The 14,009-nt window shown below is 42.5% G+C and overlaps 1 protein-coding gene across 3 annotated transcripts in view; it reads right to left on the bottom strand.

The window, feature by feature from the left end:
* Window positions 1–700: 700 nt before the first annotated feature.
* Window positions 701–14,009, bottom strand: part of LOC118425776 (ectonucleoside triphosphate diphosphohydrolase 5-like) — a 16,021-nt gene continuing 2,712 nt past the window's right edge. The window contains exons 1-15 of one of the 3 annotated variants that reach the window (XM_035834868.1): window positions 13,287–13,425; window positions 9,081–9,314; window positions 7,903–8,020; window positions 7,302–7,378; window positions 6,056–6,199; window positions 5,457–5,532; window positions 5,271–5,306; window positions 4,965–5,056; window positions 4,782–4,861; window positions 4,224–4,465; window positions 3,524–3,619; window positions 2,664–2,735; window positions 2,502–2,555; window positions 1,870–1,976; window positions 701–1,100 (exon numbers count right to left, since the gene is read on the bottom strand). In XM_035834868.1, coding sequence (XP_035690761.1) covers window positions 1,032–1,100; window positions 1,870–1,976; window positions 2,502–2,555; window positions 2,664–2,735; window positions 3,524–3,619; window positions 4,224–4,465; window positions 4,782–4,861; window positions 4,965–5,056; window positions 5,271–5,306; window positions 5,457–5,532; window positions 6,056–6,199; window positions 7,302–7,378; window positions 7,903–8,020; window positions 9,081–9,275 — 1,458 coding nt within the window. In that variant the 5' untranslated portion in view covers window positions 9,276–9,314; window positions 13,287–13,425 and the 3' untranslated portion in view covers window positions 701–1,031. Of the gene's footprint in view, window positions 1,101–1,869; window positions 1,977–2,501; window positions 2,556–2,663; window positions 2,736–3,523; window positions 3,620–4,223; window positions 4,466–4,781; window positions 4,862–4,964; window positions 5,057–5,270; window positions 5,307–5,456; window positions 5,533–6,055; window positions 6,200–7,301; window positions 7,379–7,902; window positions 8,021–9,080; window positions 9,315–13,286; window positions 13,426–14,009 lie in introns of those variants that run through there. The other 2 variants (XM_035834858.1, XM_035834875.1) reach the window with 2 other exon arrangements.

Here is a 14,009-nt window from a genome sequence, read left to right as displayed (position 1 = left end):
TACTATGCAGACCCTACAGAACATCTTGTTTACAAGCCTGTGAGTCAGGTGTGTTGTAGTGCATACATATTCTGATGAAACAAACAAAAAATATACAATCACTTACAATGGATAACTCTTTAATATAATAAATAATCAAAATCATCCCACAACCTTTCTTTACAATATACATTTGTACATTAGAGACTATTCACAATATCTATTTCATGCCAAAAAGGGATTTCTTCAAACTCAACAAGACATGCTTCTTCATGTTAGCTATGTACAGAAATCCATGATGCAGAGGGTGTCTTCACAGTGTGGTGATGAGCCAAGCACGTTTTCTGGATTCCATGATTGCTTGTGACGCAGCTATTACCTTCTGCATGTACCCTGAGATATCTACTGGATGTGTTTTCTTCCTGAACAACTTATTCACAATTTATTTACTTCACAGTCACTATGGCAACAATGTTCACTTGTTCAGCCAATCACCATGGCAACCAGTGGCCACTTGTCAATCTAGTTTATCACCATGGCAACCAATGTTCTTTTGTACTGAAACACCATGGCAACCAATATTCACTTGTATGGTCAATCACCGTGGGAAACTGTGACCTTCCTTATGCTCTAATTCATAGTTGTGGCAACCAGTTGCTATCACTATGGTGACCAGTGTTCTGGTGTGTTGTCCATCACCACAGCAACAGGTAGTATCAGTAATGATCTTGTGACATGCCACAGGCAGGACCAAGGATTCCATCAGAGGCGCCCCAAAACTGGGCTTTGGCACTCATGGGACAAATGTGTCCAAAGTGTCTCCAGATTTCTTAATGATGAACGTCTCTCTTCGTTTTACTCCTGGTTACTGAGCAGTTTCGGGACCAGCAACACATCCAGGGGAACTCCTGACATCCAGAAGTAGGACCAGAGAACTGGCATTTTCTGCTGTCTATCACAGCTTTAAAGGGAATCAGAGAATGAACACGTCCTGCGTTGTTTGGTGCTATACAGTTCTGAAGTTGAATGCAGGCTCCTGCACTAGAGGATCATCAGCTGAGCATACGGAATGTCGCTCCCAGCGCCCAACTCGTCTCAACACCGTCTATCTTTTTCCTCAGCTGCAGGAGAAATAATAAAGATGGCTAGCTTGGTGGCTTAAGGAAGGACTTACATAGAGGATATGACATGAATTTCTTAGCATGAATCCAATGTCCTTTTCTGAAGATGATCTGCTTGGTTTAGAAACCAGATGACAAAACACAGTGAGAATACAGTACAGTCAAACCTGTATTAGGGGCCACCTCTACAGAGGGGCCACCTGTCCATAGTGGCCACTTTTTGTCGGTCCCTTGGGTATTTTATCTACAAGTTGCCACCTCTATACAGAGGCCACCTGTCTATAGTGGCCAAATTTGTCCGGTCCCTTGAGTGGCCGCTATAGACAGGTTTGACTGTATTATATATCTTTGTATTGTCATACATTGCTGTGACTTTTCCAAAGCAAATTCATGACATTGCCAAATGCTGTTAAATAGTAAAACAGTAATTTTTTAGATTATTGCAGTGGTTTTATGTTTGCAGTTTTCAGGTCGGCCGCTTCACCAGTGTTTTCATTACTGTGCCATATGTAACTGCAGCGCTACTGCGAACTGAAAACCATGCCTCAAAATTAAATCATTGATAGCAAGCACAAAAGGCATTTACAGTATGCAGTTCCAAGGTATAACTACAGTAACTGTACTTACAACCACAGAATGGTATCAACCACAAACTTAAAACACCCAGAAAACTTGCTTCCCTCTTTTACCGTGAAATTAAGTTCCCACATAAATAAATAAATAAAAGTCTGACAGTATTGTGTCTTGAATGGAGAACCGTGAAACTGACCATGAGCACGTTGTTGGGGTTGAAGCCGAAGCCCTCCTGTAGGAGTGCGCTGATGTAGCACAGGTCCATGCACATGAACGGGTACTCTGGCAGTGGTTTTCTGCACACTGGGGTGGGAGGGGGGCACATCACAGTTAGACATGTGTAAGCTATTGTAGGGGGAGGGTAGTCTCTACCAGACTCCATAGGTCACCTGAAAAACCTTTGAAAAGTAAGCCAGCCAGAGAAGTACAGCCAACTTACTCCTCTGTTTGTTCCATGTCTACAGTGTTTCCAGCGACCTATGGAGACTGGTAGAGACTAGGGGGAGGGGGCACATTTTGGTAACTCAGACTGAACTGATTCAGCTCGCAGCTTACAGACTTGTGCAACTTTTATATAAGAGTAGCTGCTAGGCAACAATACTTGACAGACTTGGTCATATCTTTCATTTTTTCTATGAAAATTCTAACTACAATTGACAGACTTACCCTCACAAACTTCAATGTCTCTTCCAACACAAATAAAATGCAAGACTTTGAAGCAATCTTCCAAACCTTTAAAGCTTAAGTTACAGTTTTCTTTGCTAAAGTCAGAGGACATTAAGAAGGAATATTCGCTTTATTAGAAGAACTAATGTAACATAACATTACCTTCTTCTGCTCTCTGCTTGAACTTGGAAACCTTCAAGCTTCCACCTTCTTCACCTGAAACATTGCAGTTGTCATTTTTAAGTATCAAACATCACTAAAAACATCCAAAAGTAATCTCCGTATCTTCTCCAGTTGTACAGACTGACATCAGAATGTACTCACCTATCATGCCAGACTCTTTCGCTCGGTCAAAGTAGTAGGAAAATGCATAGAATGGTTCTTGTCTGACTTCATCTGGAAAACAAAAAAAGGGACACAAAACTGGTTATTCCTTTACAAGCAAGTTTTTCTCATGACAACAATCGGTATATCCTCATCTATTCAGCACTTGGAACACTTTGTCACCATTTCCCTGTGTGACCAATTCCTAACTTGAAGCACAATGCCATATATTACATGAATCTTTACATAAGTGCTGTAGTGTTATAGACAGATTTTTGGTATGCTTTATGATATTGGACTGATGGCAAGCATTAAGAGGAGACAGGCTAGCACAGACAAACATGCACAGCGACAGAAAGATGGGAATTATTTGGCATCAGCCCTGTGTGCTAAGTAACAGCATTAACTGGAGGTTGGTCAAAGGTTGGTTTAACTCTCAATCCTTTTCTAAACTCTAATGTTTAACTGTACTCAAGAAATTTGGAATGACTGGAAACAACATACACTCTTGCTACATTTCAATCATCTAATTCAAGCTGCATATGAATGTTTTTACACATTTTCGAAAGAAGCAAGCTTTTGTGTCTTTTGTTTTAGATTGACTTAAGAACAACATTAATTTTCATATTGTATTGGCATTGAGAAAGGAGGGGACTAACTGCTACTTGTTTTGCTAAAGCCCCTGTCACACATAGCTAGGCTGACCATGGCCTCCCGACCTTCTCCAGGCCATGGTTGGGATCAAGTTAATTAATTGGCTATCACTGTTGTCAAATAAGTCACGATGATAATCTATTTTTCTGTCTTTAGTGGGGCTAGGGAGATAATGTAAGTAGCATAGAGAAGAGTCAAAGCAGTACCTTGAGAATATAAACAAGTTTTCTGAGCTGGCTGTTTGGATTGGCAAACATTGTGCGAGTCAGGCCCTATCTGATCACATGAGGCCGAACTCAGGACTGCAGACGAGTCAAGAAACAAACACAACAAACAAAAGGTTCTCACTCCACAAATAAGACAGTTGTTGGGAGAAACAGGAGGAAGAAAGTTACAGGTCAAGGAGACAGAGAGGAGGAAAAACACTCCGCAGCAGGCAAACTCAAAATACAGAGTTGAATAAGGCTAGTTCACCTTTATCCGAGGAGTATCTAAAAGTGGTATTTAGGGATATCAAGATGATGGACAGTGGTGATGTGACATTTGATAATATTGCAATTTGAAACCACCCTGGGTCCACTTTATATCCCTAAATACCCTGTTGTTGGACCTAGGTTACCCTGCGGATAAAGGTGAACTAGCCTTACACATTGAGAAGCCTTATTCTGGTCCACAACAATACATGTCTTCAAAATAAAGGTTTTACGACTTATTTTCATTCAAAAAGCCAAATGACTTACTCTCCAAGCAAAGGTTGGAAGAAAAATCGTGACCTTTTCCTTTCACCCTATTTTTCCTGTGGGCTGAAAGGAAAAAGTCACGATTTTTCCCACCAACCTCTCCTTGGAGAGTAGAATGACATGGCCCAAACACCTGACCAACAGCAGGTGAGAACGATGTACCCACCTGGCTGGTGGATCCGTCTGCTGACCATCGCCAGCGCGGCCGCCCAACAAGCCCCGAACCCGGCCTCTCCCTCGGGCAGCCCTGACACAGGGTACTCCATGCCTGAGTGCTCGAAGGCCCCCCGGAAGTCTGCAGGCAGACAGGCACTTCTCAGGCTGCCCTTGACGGATCTTCTGTTGATGTCCTCCGTCTCCATTCCCATCATTCTCAGCCTGGCCGCCATCAGCCCAAAACCCAGATAGCTGGACACAAAGGGAGACAGACTAAATTCTGGCAGGTCACCTTAAAAAAGTAAACAGTTCTAAAAAATCTACACATTCTACAGTGATGAAAATCGACTGATGCAGACTCCATGATCCAAGGATAAGGACATGTTATTGAACTGGTTCTAATTACTTTCTTTGGTGGATTGACTGGGATAGTGCACTGGCTGTATGAGAACATGCAAGTGATCAGTGCAAAAGTGAAAATTAGCCCCCCCCCCCCCCCCCAAAGGCTATGCAGGAAACTAGATACTCAACTGGTTATTATAACTAATATAAGGGTTTTATTACTCACCTATGTACATACAGCATATACGTCTTGTGGAATATCGTAACGGGCCTCACAAAGCTCTCAGGGGACGACCGGAGAGTTTCCTGTGACAGAACAGGCATGGATATTACAATTCGCAAGCAACACTCAAAAAGCAGCCATCAAAAGAAATAGATTTTTAAAAAAACTAAACAGTTGTTGACTTACCTTGTCCCTAGGAGAAAATGTGATTTGTGTGGACCCCCCTCCCAGGTCTAAAGCTCCTTTGGTTGAGTGCTTCTCTTTAGACCCGAGGGCGCCTGAAACATGAAGAAAAAAACTCTAAGTTTAGTCAACACAAATATTCTTACTGACAGTTTGTGAGAATGCAAAAATCATCATAACAACAGTCAAGTTATTTACATTTTCCCTCATGCAAGGGTTTTTCTGAAAACAAAGAGTAATAAAAGTATTGCTTGCTTCAGCCCTACATTAAACATTAACACAGTGTTGCCAATTTAACTAATGTCTTACCTATCAAAAAGTTGACAGTGAACCACGCAAACAGACCTGGAGGAGGGAGAAAGATGTGAGAGATGGACGTTTTTCAGCTGACGATGTCTACATCTCTATGCAAAAACATTTCCATGACGCAACTCTTTACAAGTGTAATAAAAAAAACTGTTCTTTTAAACAAACGAACAGACAAATGAGACTCACCTTCATCTAGGCCGTTCATGACGACAACACTGTCCTTCCTCACCAGGAAAGGGGACGCCTCAAACACTTCCTGCACCTGTCAATCAATCAAACAATCAATCAATCAATCAATCAATCAGCCAATCAATCAGCCAATCAACCAATGAAAACATTCCTTTGGGGGACCACTATCTCCTGCCAGATGGACATGCCTTAACCCCAACTAAGTTAATGATTGCAATACCAGTATGCCTACTAAATAAGTTGACTTAGAATAAGTTGACTTGTTGCACCAAAAGGTAATCAGTAGTAAAGCTGAATTTGAACAGTTTTACAAATAGAGATACAATGTTCTTCCTACACGAATAGAGTGTCAATTCAATCAATCAATCAATCGTTCGCATGCATCATCAGTGTTAATTACCAGCTGACATTGTGGTAAATCTCACCTACCTGGAGGCAATGAGAGTCAATAAGTGCCCACAATAATCTAGCTGCATACCATCTGTATTGAGTTTATTTAGCCTCCTTGGTTTATTAAGATGGTAGATGATTGGGACCGGTGAGGTGAGGTGAGATAATTGTGGACATCACAGGGAAGAAGACGAGGAAGAACGAACCTTATCCAGCAGTGTCTGAGCCTTGGCCTCGGGTAACATGCGCAGCCCCGCGGTGGCCTTCAGCGCTAAGGGCGTGGTCCTCTGCATGGCAACAGGCACTACTTCCTGGGCGATCTGCACCAAACCACGTATACTGGCAGCACCCTGGGGTGGGGTGGGGGGCATGGCGCATGTGTGATTATAATGATATAATTACACTTCTTACATCAATTACTAGGCAATAAGATACACCAAATAACAATTAGTTACTCATTCAAGCAACTGGATATGATTTTGGAAACGGTCAGACATTTTAGATAACATCCGTTATCTTTCAACATTGACACTGCAGAGATATTGTAATGACACCTGTGACTTTTTCTTTCTTCTTTTGTCATTTTCAATCTAAGTGAAGCATGATCAACTGTCTCTCAACCGAGACAGGGGCCGATACCGATTGCTAAGCACCTTTGACTTGTTGCTGACGTCACACTTGTTCTCCAGGTCACATGGCTTAGGTTTTGCGTCATTTTGTTGAAGAGGGTCATTTTGAACTGAGAAATGTCAATTATGATCAAAAAGTTGAATCTGTGAGTTCCTAAATACAACATAGTTACGGTGCTTAGATTGGCAAGCTATAAGCTAGACAGATATATCTTTACGTTTGAAGACAAGGGTACATTCATTACATGGTATAGTAACTGTAACTGAAACTTACTACACTGCCAACACAATCAGCAACATTATCTAACTAAGAGGAAACATCCTCGGATGCCACACAAAAGAAACCATCATAATATTCCCCCTCAAAAGAACAGCCTGAAACTGTTAATGCTTATAGTAAACAACAATGACCTGGTTATGATAATAGTCCGTAAGCTGATACCTAACACCTCTCTTGTCATCCCTGAATCTCTCCTGACTCGGACCATGGTTCGTCCTTCTTCTGTTACATCTGCTTGTGTTTACTATGGACTATCTGTGTGTGCTAACCAGGATTGTCTAAGGTCGAAAATTTTCTGTCCCACTTATTGTTTGGCAGCCCATATTGGTAATTTTCCTTGTTATGTCAAGCTGAAAAAATACATTTTTATCAGCTTTATGTCCTAAAGCTCATTTTTTTTATGGACAGGGTTAAATTTTCTTGTTGTAACAAGCACGTTTCCATCCAGGGACAGAGGGATGGGTCCTGGGGACAGCCCTGGTGTTTTAATGCCAAAACATCTGCACCAGAAACTCTCCTGTCGCCAGGGGACACCAAACGTACCTCATCGGGATCGTCGGCGTACGAGGAGAGTCCTGGCTTGATGGACTCGAACTTCTCCGACACCAGTGTGATATCATCTGGAACATACAGGACAGTGTAAAGGTGGGTCAGGCACTTTGTTTGTCTCTCATCTGTGGAAACCTTATCATCGACAATTTTTATCTACTGGCTTCATTGCTAAAGATAAAAAGTCTGTCAAATAAAGAAAACTTATAGAAAGAACTGGTCACTTTGAAACATCTCTGAAAACATTGTGATTGATAACTGTGCTCTACTGGATAAAATAGTTGAAAGTAAAAGTTTAAATCTCTCACATAAAAAGTATTTGCCATTAGTCCCAAATTTGCATATCTTAACAAACGTCTTAAAGAACGTCTGACAAATGTCTTACCTTAACAATTACTCCTGAATATATGCACATTCTAATATCCTGCAGAATGTCTTGCAAAATGTTTTAACCTCACTGTTTTTCCCAAACTTGCACATGTTAACAAATGTCAGAAGGAACATCACACTGAACAAAACGTATTACAGAGCGTCTTACCTCCATTGTTCCTCCTGAACTTGAACATCTCAACATACATCTTAGAGAGCATCTTACCTTCACTGTTCCTCCTGAACTTGAAGACGTGCAGGCGGCTGCCGGTGCTGCCAGCGTCGATCATCACGCCGTACAGAATCTGGCTCCTGCCCGGCCGCGCCCGCTCGCGCTGCCACACCTGGAACACACAGGTCAAGTTACTTCCCCTGCACAGTCATAGAGTGCAACAGCCTGCCTGAACACCTGGTAGATGCCACTTCTGTAGAGCATTTCAAAGCTGGGTAGCCAAGCATTACAGCTACCCCAGCTCTGCCCAGCTGTAAGACCTAGTTTAGCCTGATTACATCTCGCTTATAGCAGCCCGCCAAACATCCGCCGGCCCTCTATCCGCGGAGAGGGGCCAGTTAGAGCCCTGGACAGCGGAGTTTGTGTTACACAGACTAGACCTAGTTATGCCCTAGCAAGATATCATGTACATCCTGCACTTGTATGCTTGCTTGAAATATTTTGTTTACCACTTCACCTTTTTGTTTTACCACCACTGGCCACAAAGTCCTGTGAGGGGCATTGCCCAGTACTTAAAAATGTAGATGTATATCTTGGGTCAGTCAGACAACATGCAGCATTGGTAACAATACTTCCAATGATTGAACAAAGAGGGCAGCTGAGCATCAGATGGAGAGGCGGCCTGCAAAAACATCTGGGCCCTACCTGCTGGCCAGGGACTGTGAGATGCAGAGGAGACTGGAGCAGGTCAAGGGAGCCTGCCATGTGTGTGCTTGAACTTGAAATCTATACTTTCAAGTTCAACATAATGCCTTTGAATATTTATTTCATGCACGATGACAATGTAAAATATGCTGATCAATGGATCTATCCATCTAATTACACAGCCACTCACCAAACCCCCCATGCACATGCAGACAAACTGACCCATGCACCCAGCCACACCCAACCTGTCCTTGGTGCTGAATACCATCCACGTACAATCATACAGACCTGTCCTGATGTACCAAGCTACCTATCCATGCACAACCCAACACGCCTATCCATGCACAAAACAAACACCAACCCATGCAACAACCCAACCCATCCACCCATGCAACAACCCAACCACCTACACAAACATCAACGGACCTGCACATGCACCAGCCATATATCCATGCACAAAACCCAGACATCAACCCATGCACCCACCCACACACATGCATCCAGCCACTATGCACAAACCCACGTACCTCCTGGATGAGCCCATTCTCCCTGTCGCTGGACACGTTGATGTCCGACCCGGCCTGGTGTTGCAGGGTCAGGCGGCCGGAATGCACGACCAGGAACACGAGGAACAGTCCCAACCCTGACGCCCCCATGACCACCCCCGACCTAGTAAGCTGAACCAGAGACATGCCAGCTGACCCGTCTCGACGAAGCGTCATGCGGAGATCGCAGCACAGCCTCGGTCCTCATGGCACAGTCTGGAACACAGGAGACTTGGTTGTTACGGCTTTCAGACAGAACAAAGTCAAATAAAGTAGCATAGATGTTGCCATGTTCTTAAAACCACAGTGAAGGAAGACCATAATAATCTCCAAGCAGATCCTACAGTAGCATAGTTTCATACTTTCAAAAGCTGCAAAGGAGTTTAGCTGGCTTAGGAGTGTGTATGGGAGCCATACACACTCCTGAGCCTAGGTCTAAACTGAGCTTTACCAGCTTTTGATACCATCATAAGCTTCCGTAGGATCTGCTTGGAGATTAGACCATAACAGGTAAACAACATACAGAATTGGGAGGTCATAAAATTCAATTACTAGTATACAACCAAATGATACAAAACAAATAAACAATGACAATAATAAGTCAAAAATATATTAACAATAAATCATAATGGTGATTATATCTACAATCACATCTTGCTGAATAAATTAGCAAATTCACCAAACAATTCCAGATAATAACCCTACACCTGTTGCCTGATGTGTAAGTGCTGATACATGTACCCGAAGAAAAGTCATGCAATATTCAAGTGTCCAAACATTATTGATGACATCAGCTGAGGGCGACCTGATATCCATTATAGATTGATTTTACCTGAATGGAGGTTAAAAGAGTCCCATGCATTATTAAACGGTAGGACGGGTCGTAATATAAACATAGGAAACTGGACATTAACAAAGGACATAGCAAACTGGAACAAACACTGATTTATTTTTATATCAAATCTTCAGAAATCTTTAGAAATGGAGAAAACCTTAGTCTTAGGATATGTTTTGTGCTTGTACACTGATGACTGGGAATCTCCCCAAATATAGTTAATATACAATGTCTACACAACAGGTCCCTCTGAGCATATGCCTACAAATCAGTGAGTATATACAGCAGGTCCCTCGTGGGCTCGTGCCCACAGATCTGTCATTTGTCCCATTTGTGCTGCTATATCCCCCCGGTGGACGTCCCTCTGTTTGTAACCAGGGCAACAACGAGACAATCTGCACAGTAACCCAAACATTGGGCTGACAGGCAGTAGGCTGGGGCACTGTTGATTCTTCGAACATTTTTTTTTCGGGCCAGATTTTTTGGGCCAGATTGTTAGCAGGCCTCTTTCGATCGATGACGGGCAGACTTGCTGGCCAGTAAACTGGGAGTATCCAAATCTGTCAGAGAATTAACTCAGGTGTTGAGGGCTGAAGTATCCAGAAATGGTGAAGCCAGCGAGATTATCCGTTTCTTCCAGCAGCTCCAGCATGAGTGGAACATCGAGTGCCAGTACGTCCGACGGAAGCTACGCGTCCTCGCGAACCTCGGGCCTGCGGGGCGTCTCCCAGGGCGGAGCCAGGTACAGCACACATGGGCCCTCGTCCGCAGGGGTGCAGGGGTAAGTATCCTGTTTTATACCATATATAACCTCCTGTGTCACACAATCTCTCACTACCAGGGGCTGATCATTGGCCTACTCTGGTAACTTAAACAGGCTGCTAGGAGCATGATTTAGTCAGGCTACAGGGTAAGGAACTCAGCTTCTTGTTACATTATTTAGACAGGCTTCAAAGGGGTGAGTAGTCTGGGTTACCCAACCTCTCACTGTCAGGAGATAAGTGTGCTGGGTTCATTAACGTACTCTAGTAGCCTAGGTGTGAAGAAGGTCACAATCTCCGATATTGTGGTGTCACATAGCAGGTTGGTAGGGTGTTGGCAGACCAAAGTCCAGTAGTCCTGGCTTCATATGCCCCCTGATATGCACTGACAATGTGCCCTTGGCAAAGGCACTTTACACAGATTTGATTTCTTCAGTCAGGTGAAAATCAGTACCTACAGTAACTTTGGTGAGAAATGTCCATCAGATAGGACGTAGAAGACCTCACCACACTTATCGAAAAGGTCTTTCTGGTATGCGTGGATCAAATAAATCTGCCCGGATATGCTGCTTAAACTTGTACTCTTAGTGCAAACCTGGTGGTGTGTTACACCATGAGGAAGTTTACCGGGTATGCAATACAAAGAAATCACTGGGGCTGTTTATTGCGGTACCTGAGTAACAAGGACCATAAACCCGGACTGAATTAGCAACAAGAGGCTGAAAGAGGTTCATGTAAATAGCACAAGGTCGATGACCTTCAGAGGGCAGGTCAGATCTGATGACACGACTTTGACTGACCTGCTACCTTCATGACGTTCAAGGTCTGAAGGATTATTTTTTCAGAGAAACACAAACCTTCAAAAGGCTGACTGATGATTTTTTTCTCATCTATTTTCTCGTCATGGGCGAGAAACACAAACATTCAAAAGGCTCTCTGGAGGCAGCTGACAACTTTTTTCAGACATCAATGCTAAATGTAATGCTAAGTAGTAAATGTCAAGTGCTATTTAATGTAATGAAGTCCTGACATTAACCTGATATTAACAACTGTTGTCAGACATAGCAGCAGAAATACATCACAATTCACATTAGTCGACACACTCCATATAACATGTAAAAATATAACATGTAAAATGCAAGCACAGCAATGTAAAACATTTGTATCATTTGAAAGAGGAATGAACAAGCTAATGACCACCACTGACCTGGTGCAAAGGATGAAATCCAGCACAGAAAATCTGATCCAAGGAGGAAAGATAGACAACAAGCTAAAACTGCCAAATATTTCTTCAGGAAGAGGGGGGATTTCCTACCCTGAATGACTGGTGTGTGCAGCAGGAACTGTTATGGTATGGTTAGTAATGAACAGTGCCGTCAGCAAGGATCAGCGTTAACGTCAACACTGATTACAGACGAGACAGGTGCCGTGCTGCCAAATATAGCAGCGGTGCTGCTGTGGTGAGATCAGCTTACAGGAGAGTTGGTGAGGAGCCAGGAGCCAATCACACCCAGACAAGTGTCAAACCCTCCTGATTCCCTCACACTGACATCTGACACACTGACTTTGCTTAAGGACTGACTCTCAAAAAGTTACATGGTATTATATTCATTTATAAGAGGAAGCTAAGAAGAAATAGGAGTTTATTACAGACCTTATTTTCCTCGCAGCCAATCACACCCAGACAAGGGTCAAACCCTCCTGACTCCCTCACACCGACATCTGACTTTGCTAAATGATTCTCTCACAAAGTGACATGTATAATTATATTCATTTATAAGAGGAAGAAGAAATAGGAGTTTATTACAGACCTTAGATTTACTTCCAGCCAATCACACCCCTCCTGATGCCCTGACATCTGACACACTGACTTTGCCAGAGGACTGACTCTCAAAAATTGACATGGTATTATAATTCATATTCATTCATAAGAGGAAGAAGAAATAGGATGGAGTTTTTATAGTTTCAACAGTTTTTTTTCCTTTCCTGTTAATGACATGCCTATTCCACCTGCTATAGTCAGCCTTGTCTACTAGTACGCTAATGTTTAATAAAAAGATTAAGTTTAGACAAGGGATAGAACGTCCTTGGTTCAGAGGGTCACCTTGTGACCTTTGTTTCCTTTTTACATAACCCACAAAAACAACACAGAATGACAGATAAAATGCATTGAAGACTTCTAACAGACTAACATTACTATGTAGCCTCCTGTCTAATAATGCTGAGAATGAAATTAAACAATGCTGGCAATGTCTAACAATACAGCTAGCAAGGACTAACAATGCTGGCTGAAAAACAGTACAATTTAGCCAAATAGTAATCATATCCAAATAGAGCGGGGAAAATACATGTTTTTTTTGGCCACCAAAGGGGTTTAAACATTTGTGCCGTGGGTTTACCTCTCTGGACTGCAGTAATAAGCAATGAATAGTCACCCCAAATTTGTTGAATTCTGCTTTCCTGATAATAATATACTAGTAAGTCATGTAGGAAGGTTTGGTGGAGCTACTGAAAGAGATTGGGCACCATAAGTCATATACAACAGAATTCCCAGTGGTTTTCCAGCAATACTAAAGCTAAAAGCATACATACCTTCCGTTGCCTCCCATGGAGTACAGTACACCTGTAATGATATCCTCTAGATCTTTCTTGTGAACTAGGCACCAGCAGCTTACCTGATCACCACCTGTCCATGTGACGGAGGCATGCTCTGACACAATGTAGCCACTTACACAAGGAGTGAACACATGTCACTGACCGAGGATCAAGTAGTACAGGGGACAAAGTCCTGCTGCTTTCATGCACAACAAATTATACAACTTAGGCCACACCAATTTAATTTCTTGGTTCACGGATTTTTTCATAAAAAATATGGAGCGAGAGGGCGAAATAAAAATAAAAATAAAAATTGTAAAATGGTTGGGGTAAAGGTAACGGCTAATCCAAAACATAAAGAAAAAAAGTTGTCAGCTTGAAAAAAGTACAAAAACACTATTATTGTACAGTAACAGCACCTGTACCCACACTTTAAGGAGCTTATAATATTTTGCTACACCAGAAAGCTGGTGAATGGTTTCATTAATGGTGAAAATTTGCTGAGTGGTAATTTTTATTTTTATTTTATTTTCCAAAAAATAGGAGCGAGCGAATCCGTGAACCAAGAAATTAAATTGGTGTGGCCTTATTATATAACTTTCATCTCATTGTATCAGAAGTTGTGTTTGTCTTTGTGACCTGACCGTACGAAAAATCAGCCCAGCTTCAGTACTCCTGTCTGCCTCGGAAGACGATGGTAGGCAGTCGCTCGCCGTCGAA

This window comes from Branchiostoma floridae, chromosome 1, assembly GCF_000003815.2.
Source record: "Branchiostoma floridae strain S238N-H82 chromosome 1, Bfl_VNyyK, whole genome shotgun sequence".
Taxonomy (NCBI): domain Eukaryota; kingdom Metazoa; phylum Chordata; class Leptocardii; order Amphioxiformes; family Branchiostomatidae; genus Branchiostoma; species Branchiostoma floridae.
Note: the sequence above shows the minus strand (reverse complement) of the source record. Positions and strands in the feature narration are given on the sequence as shown.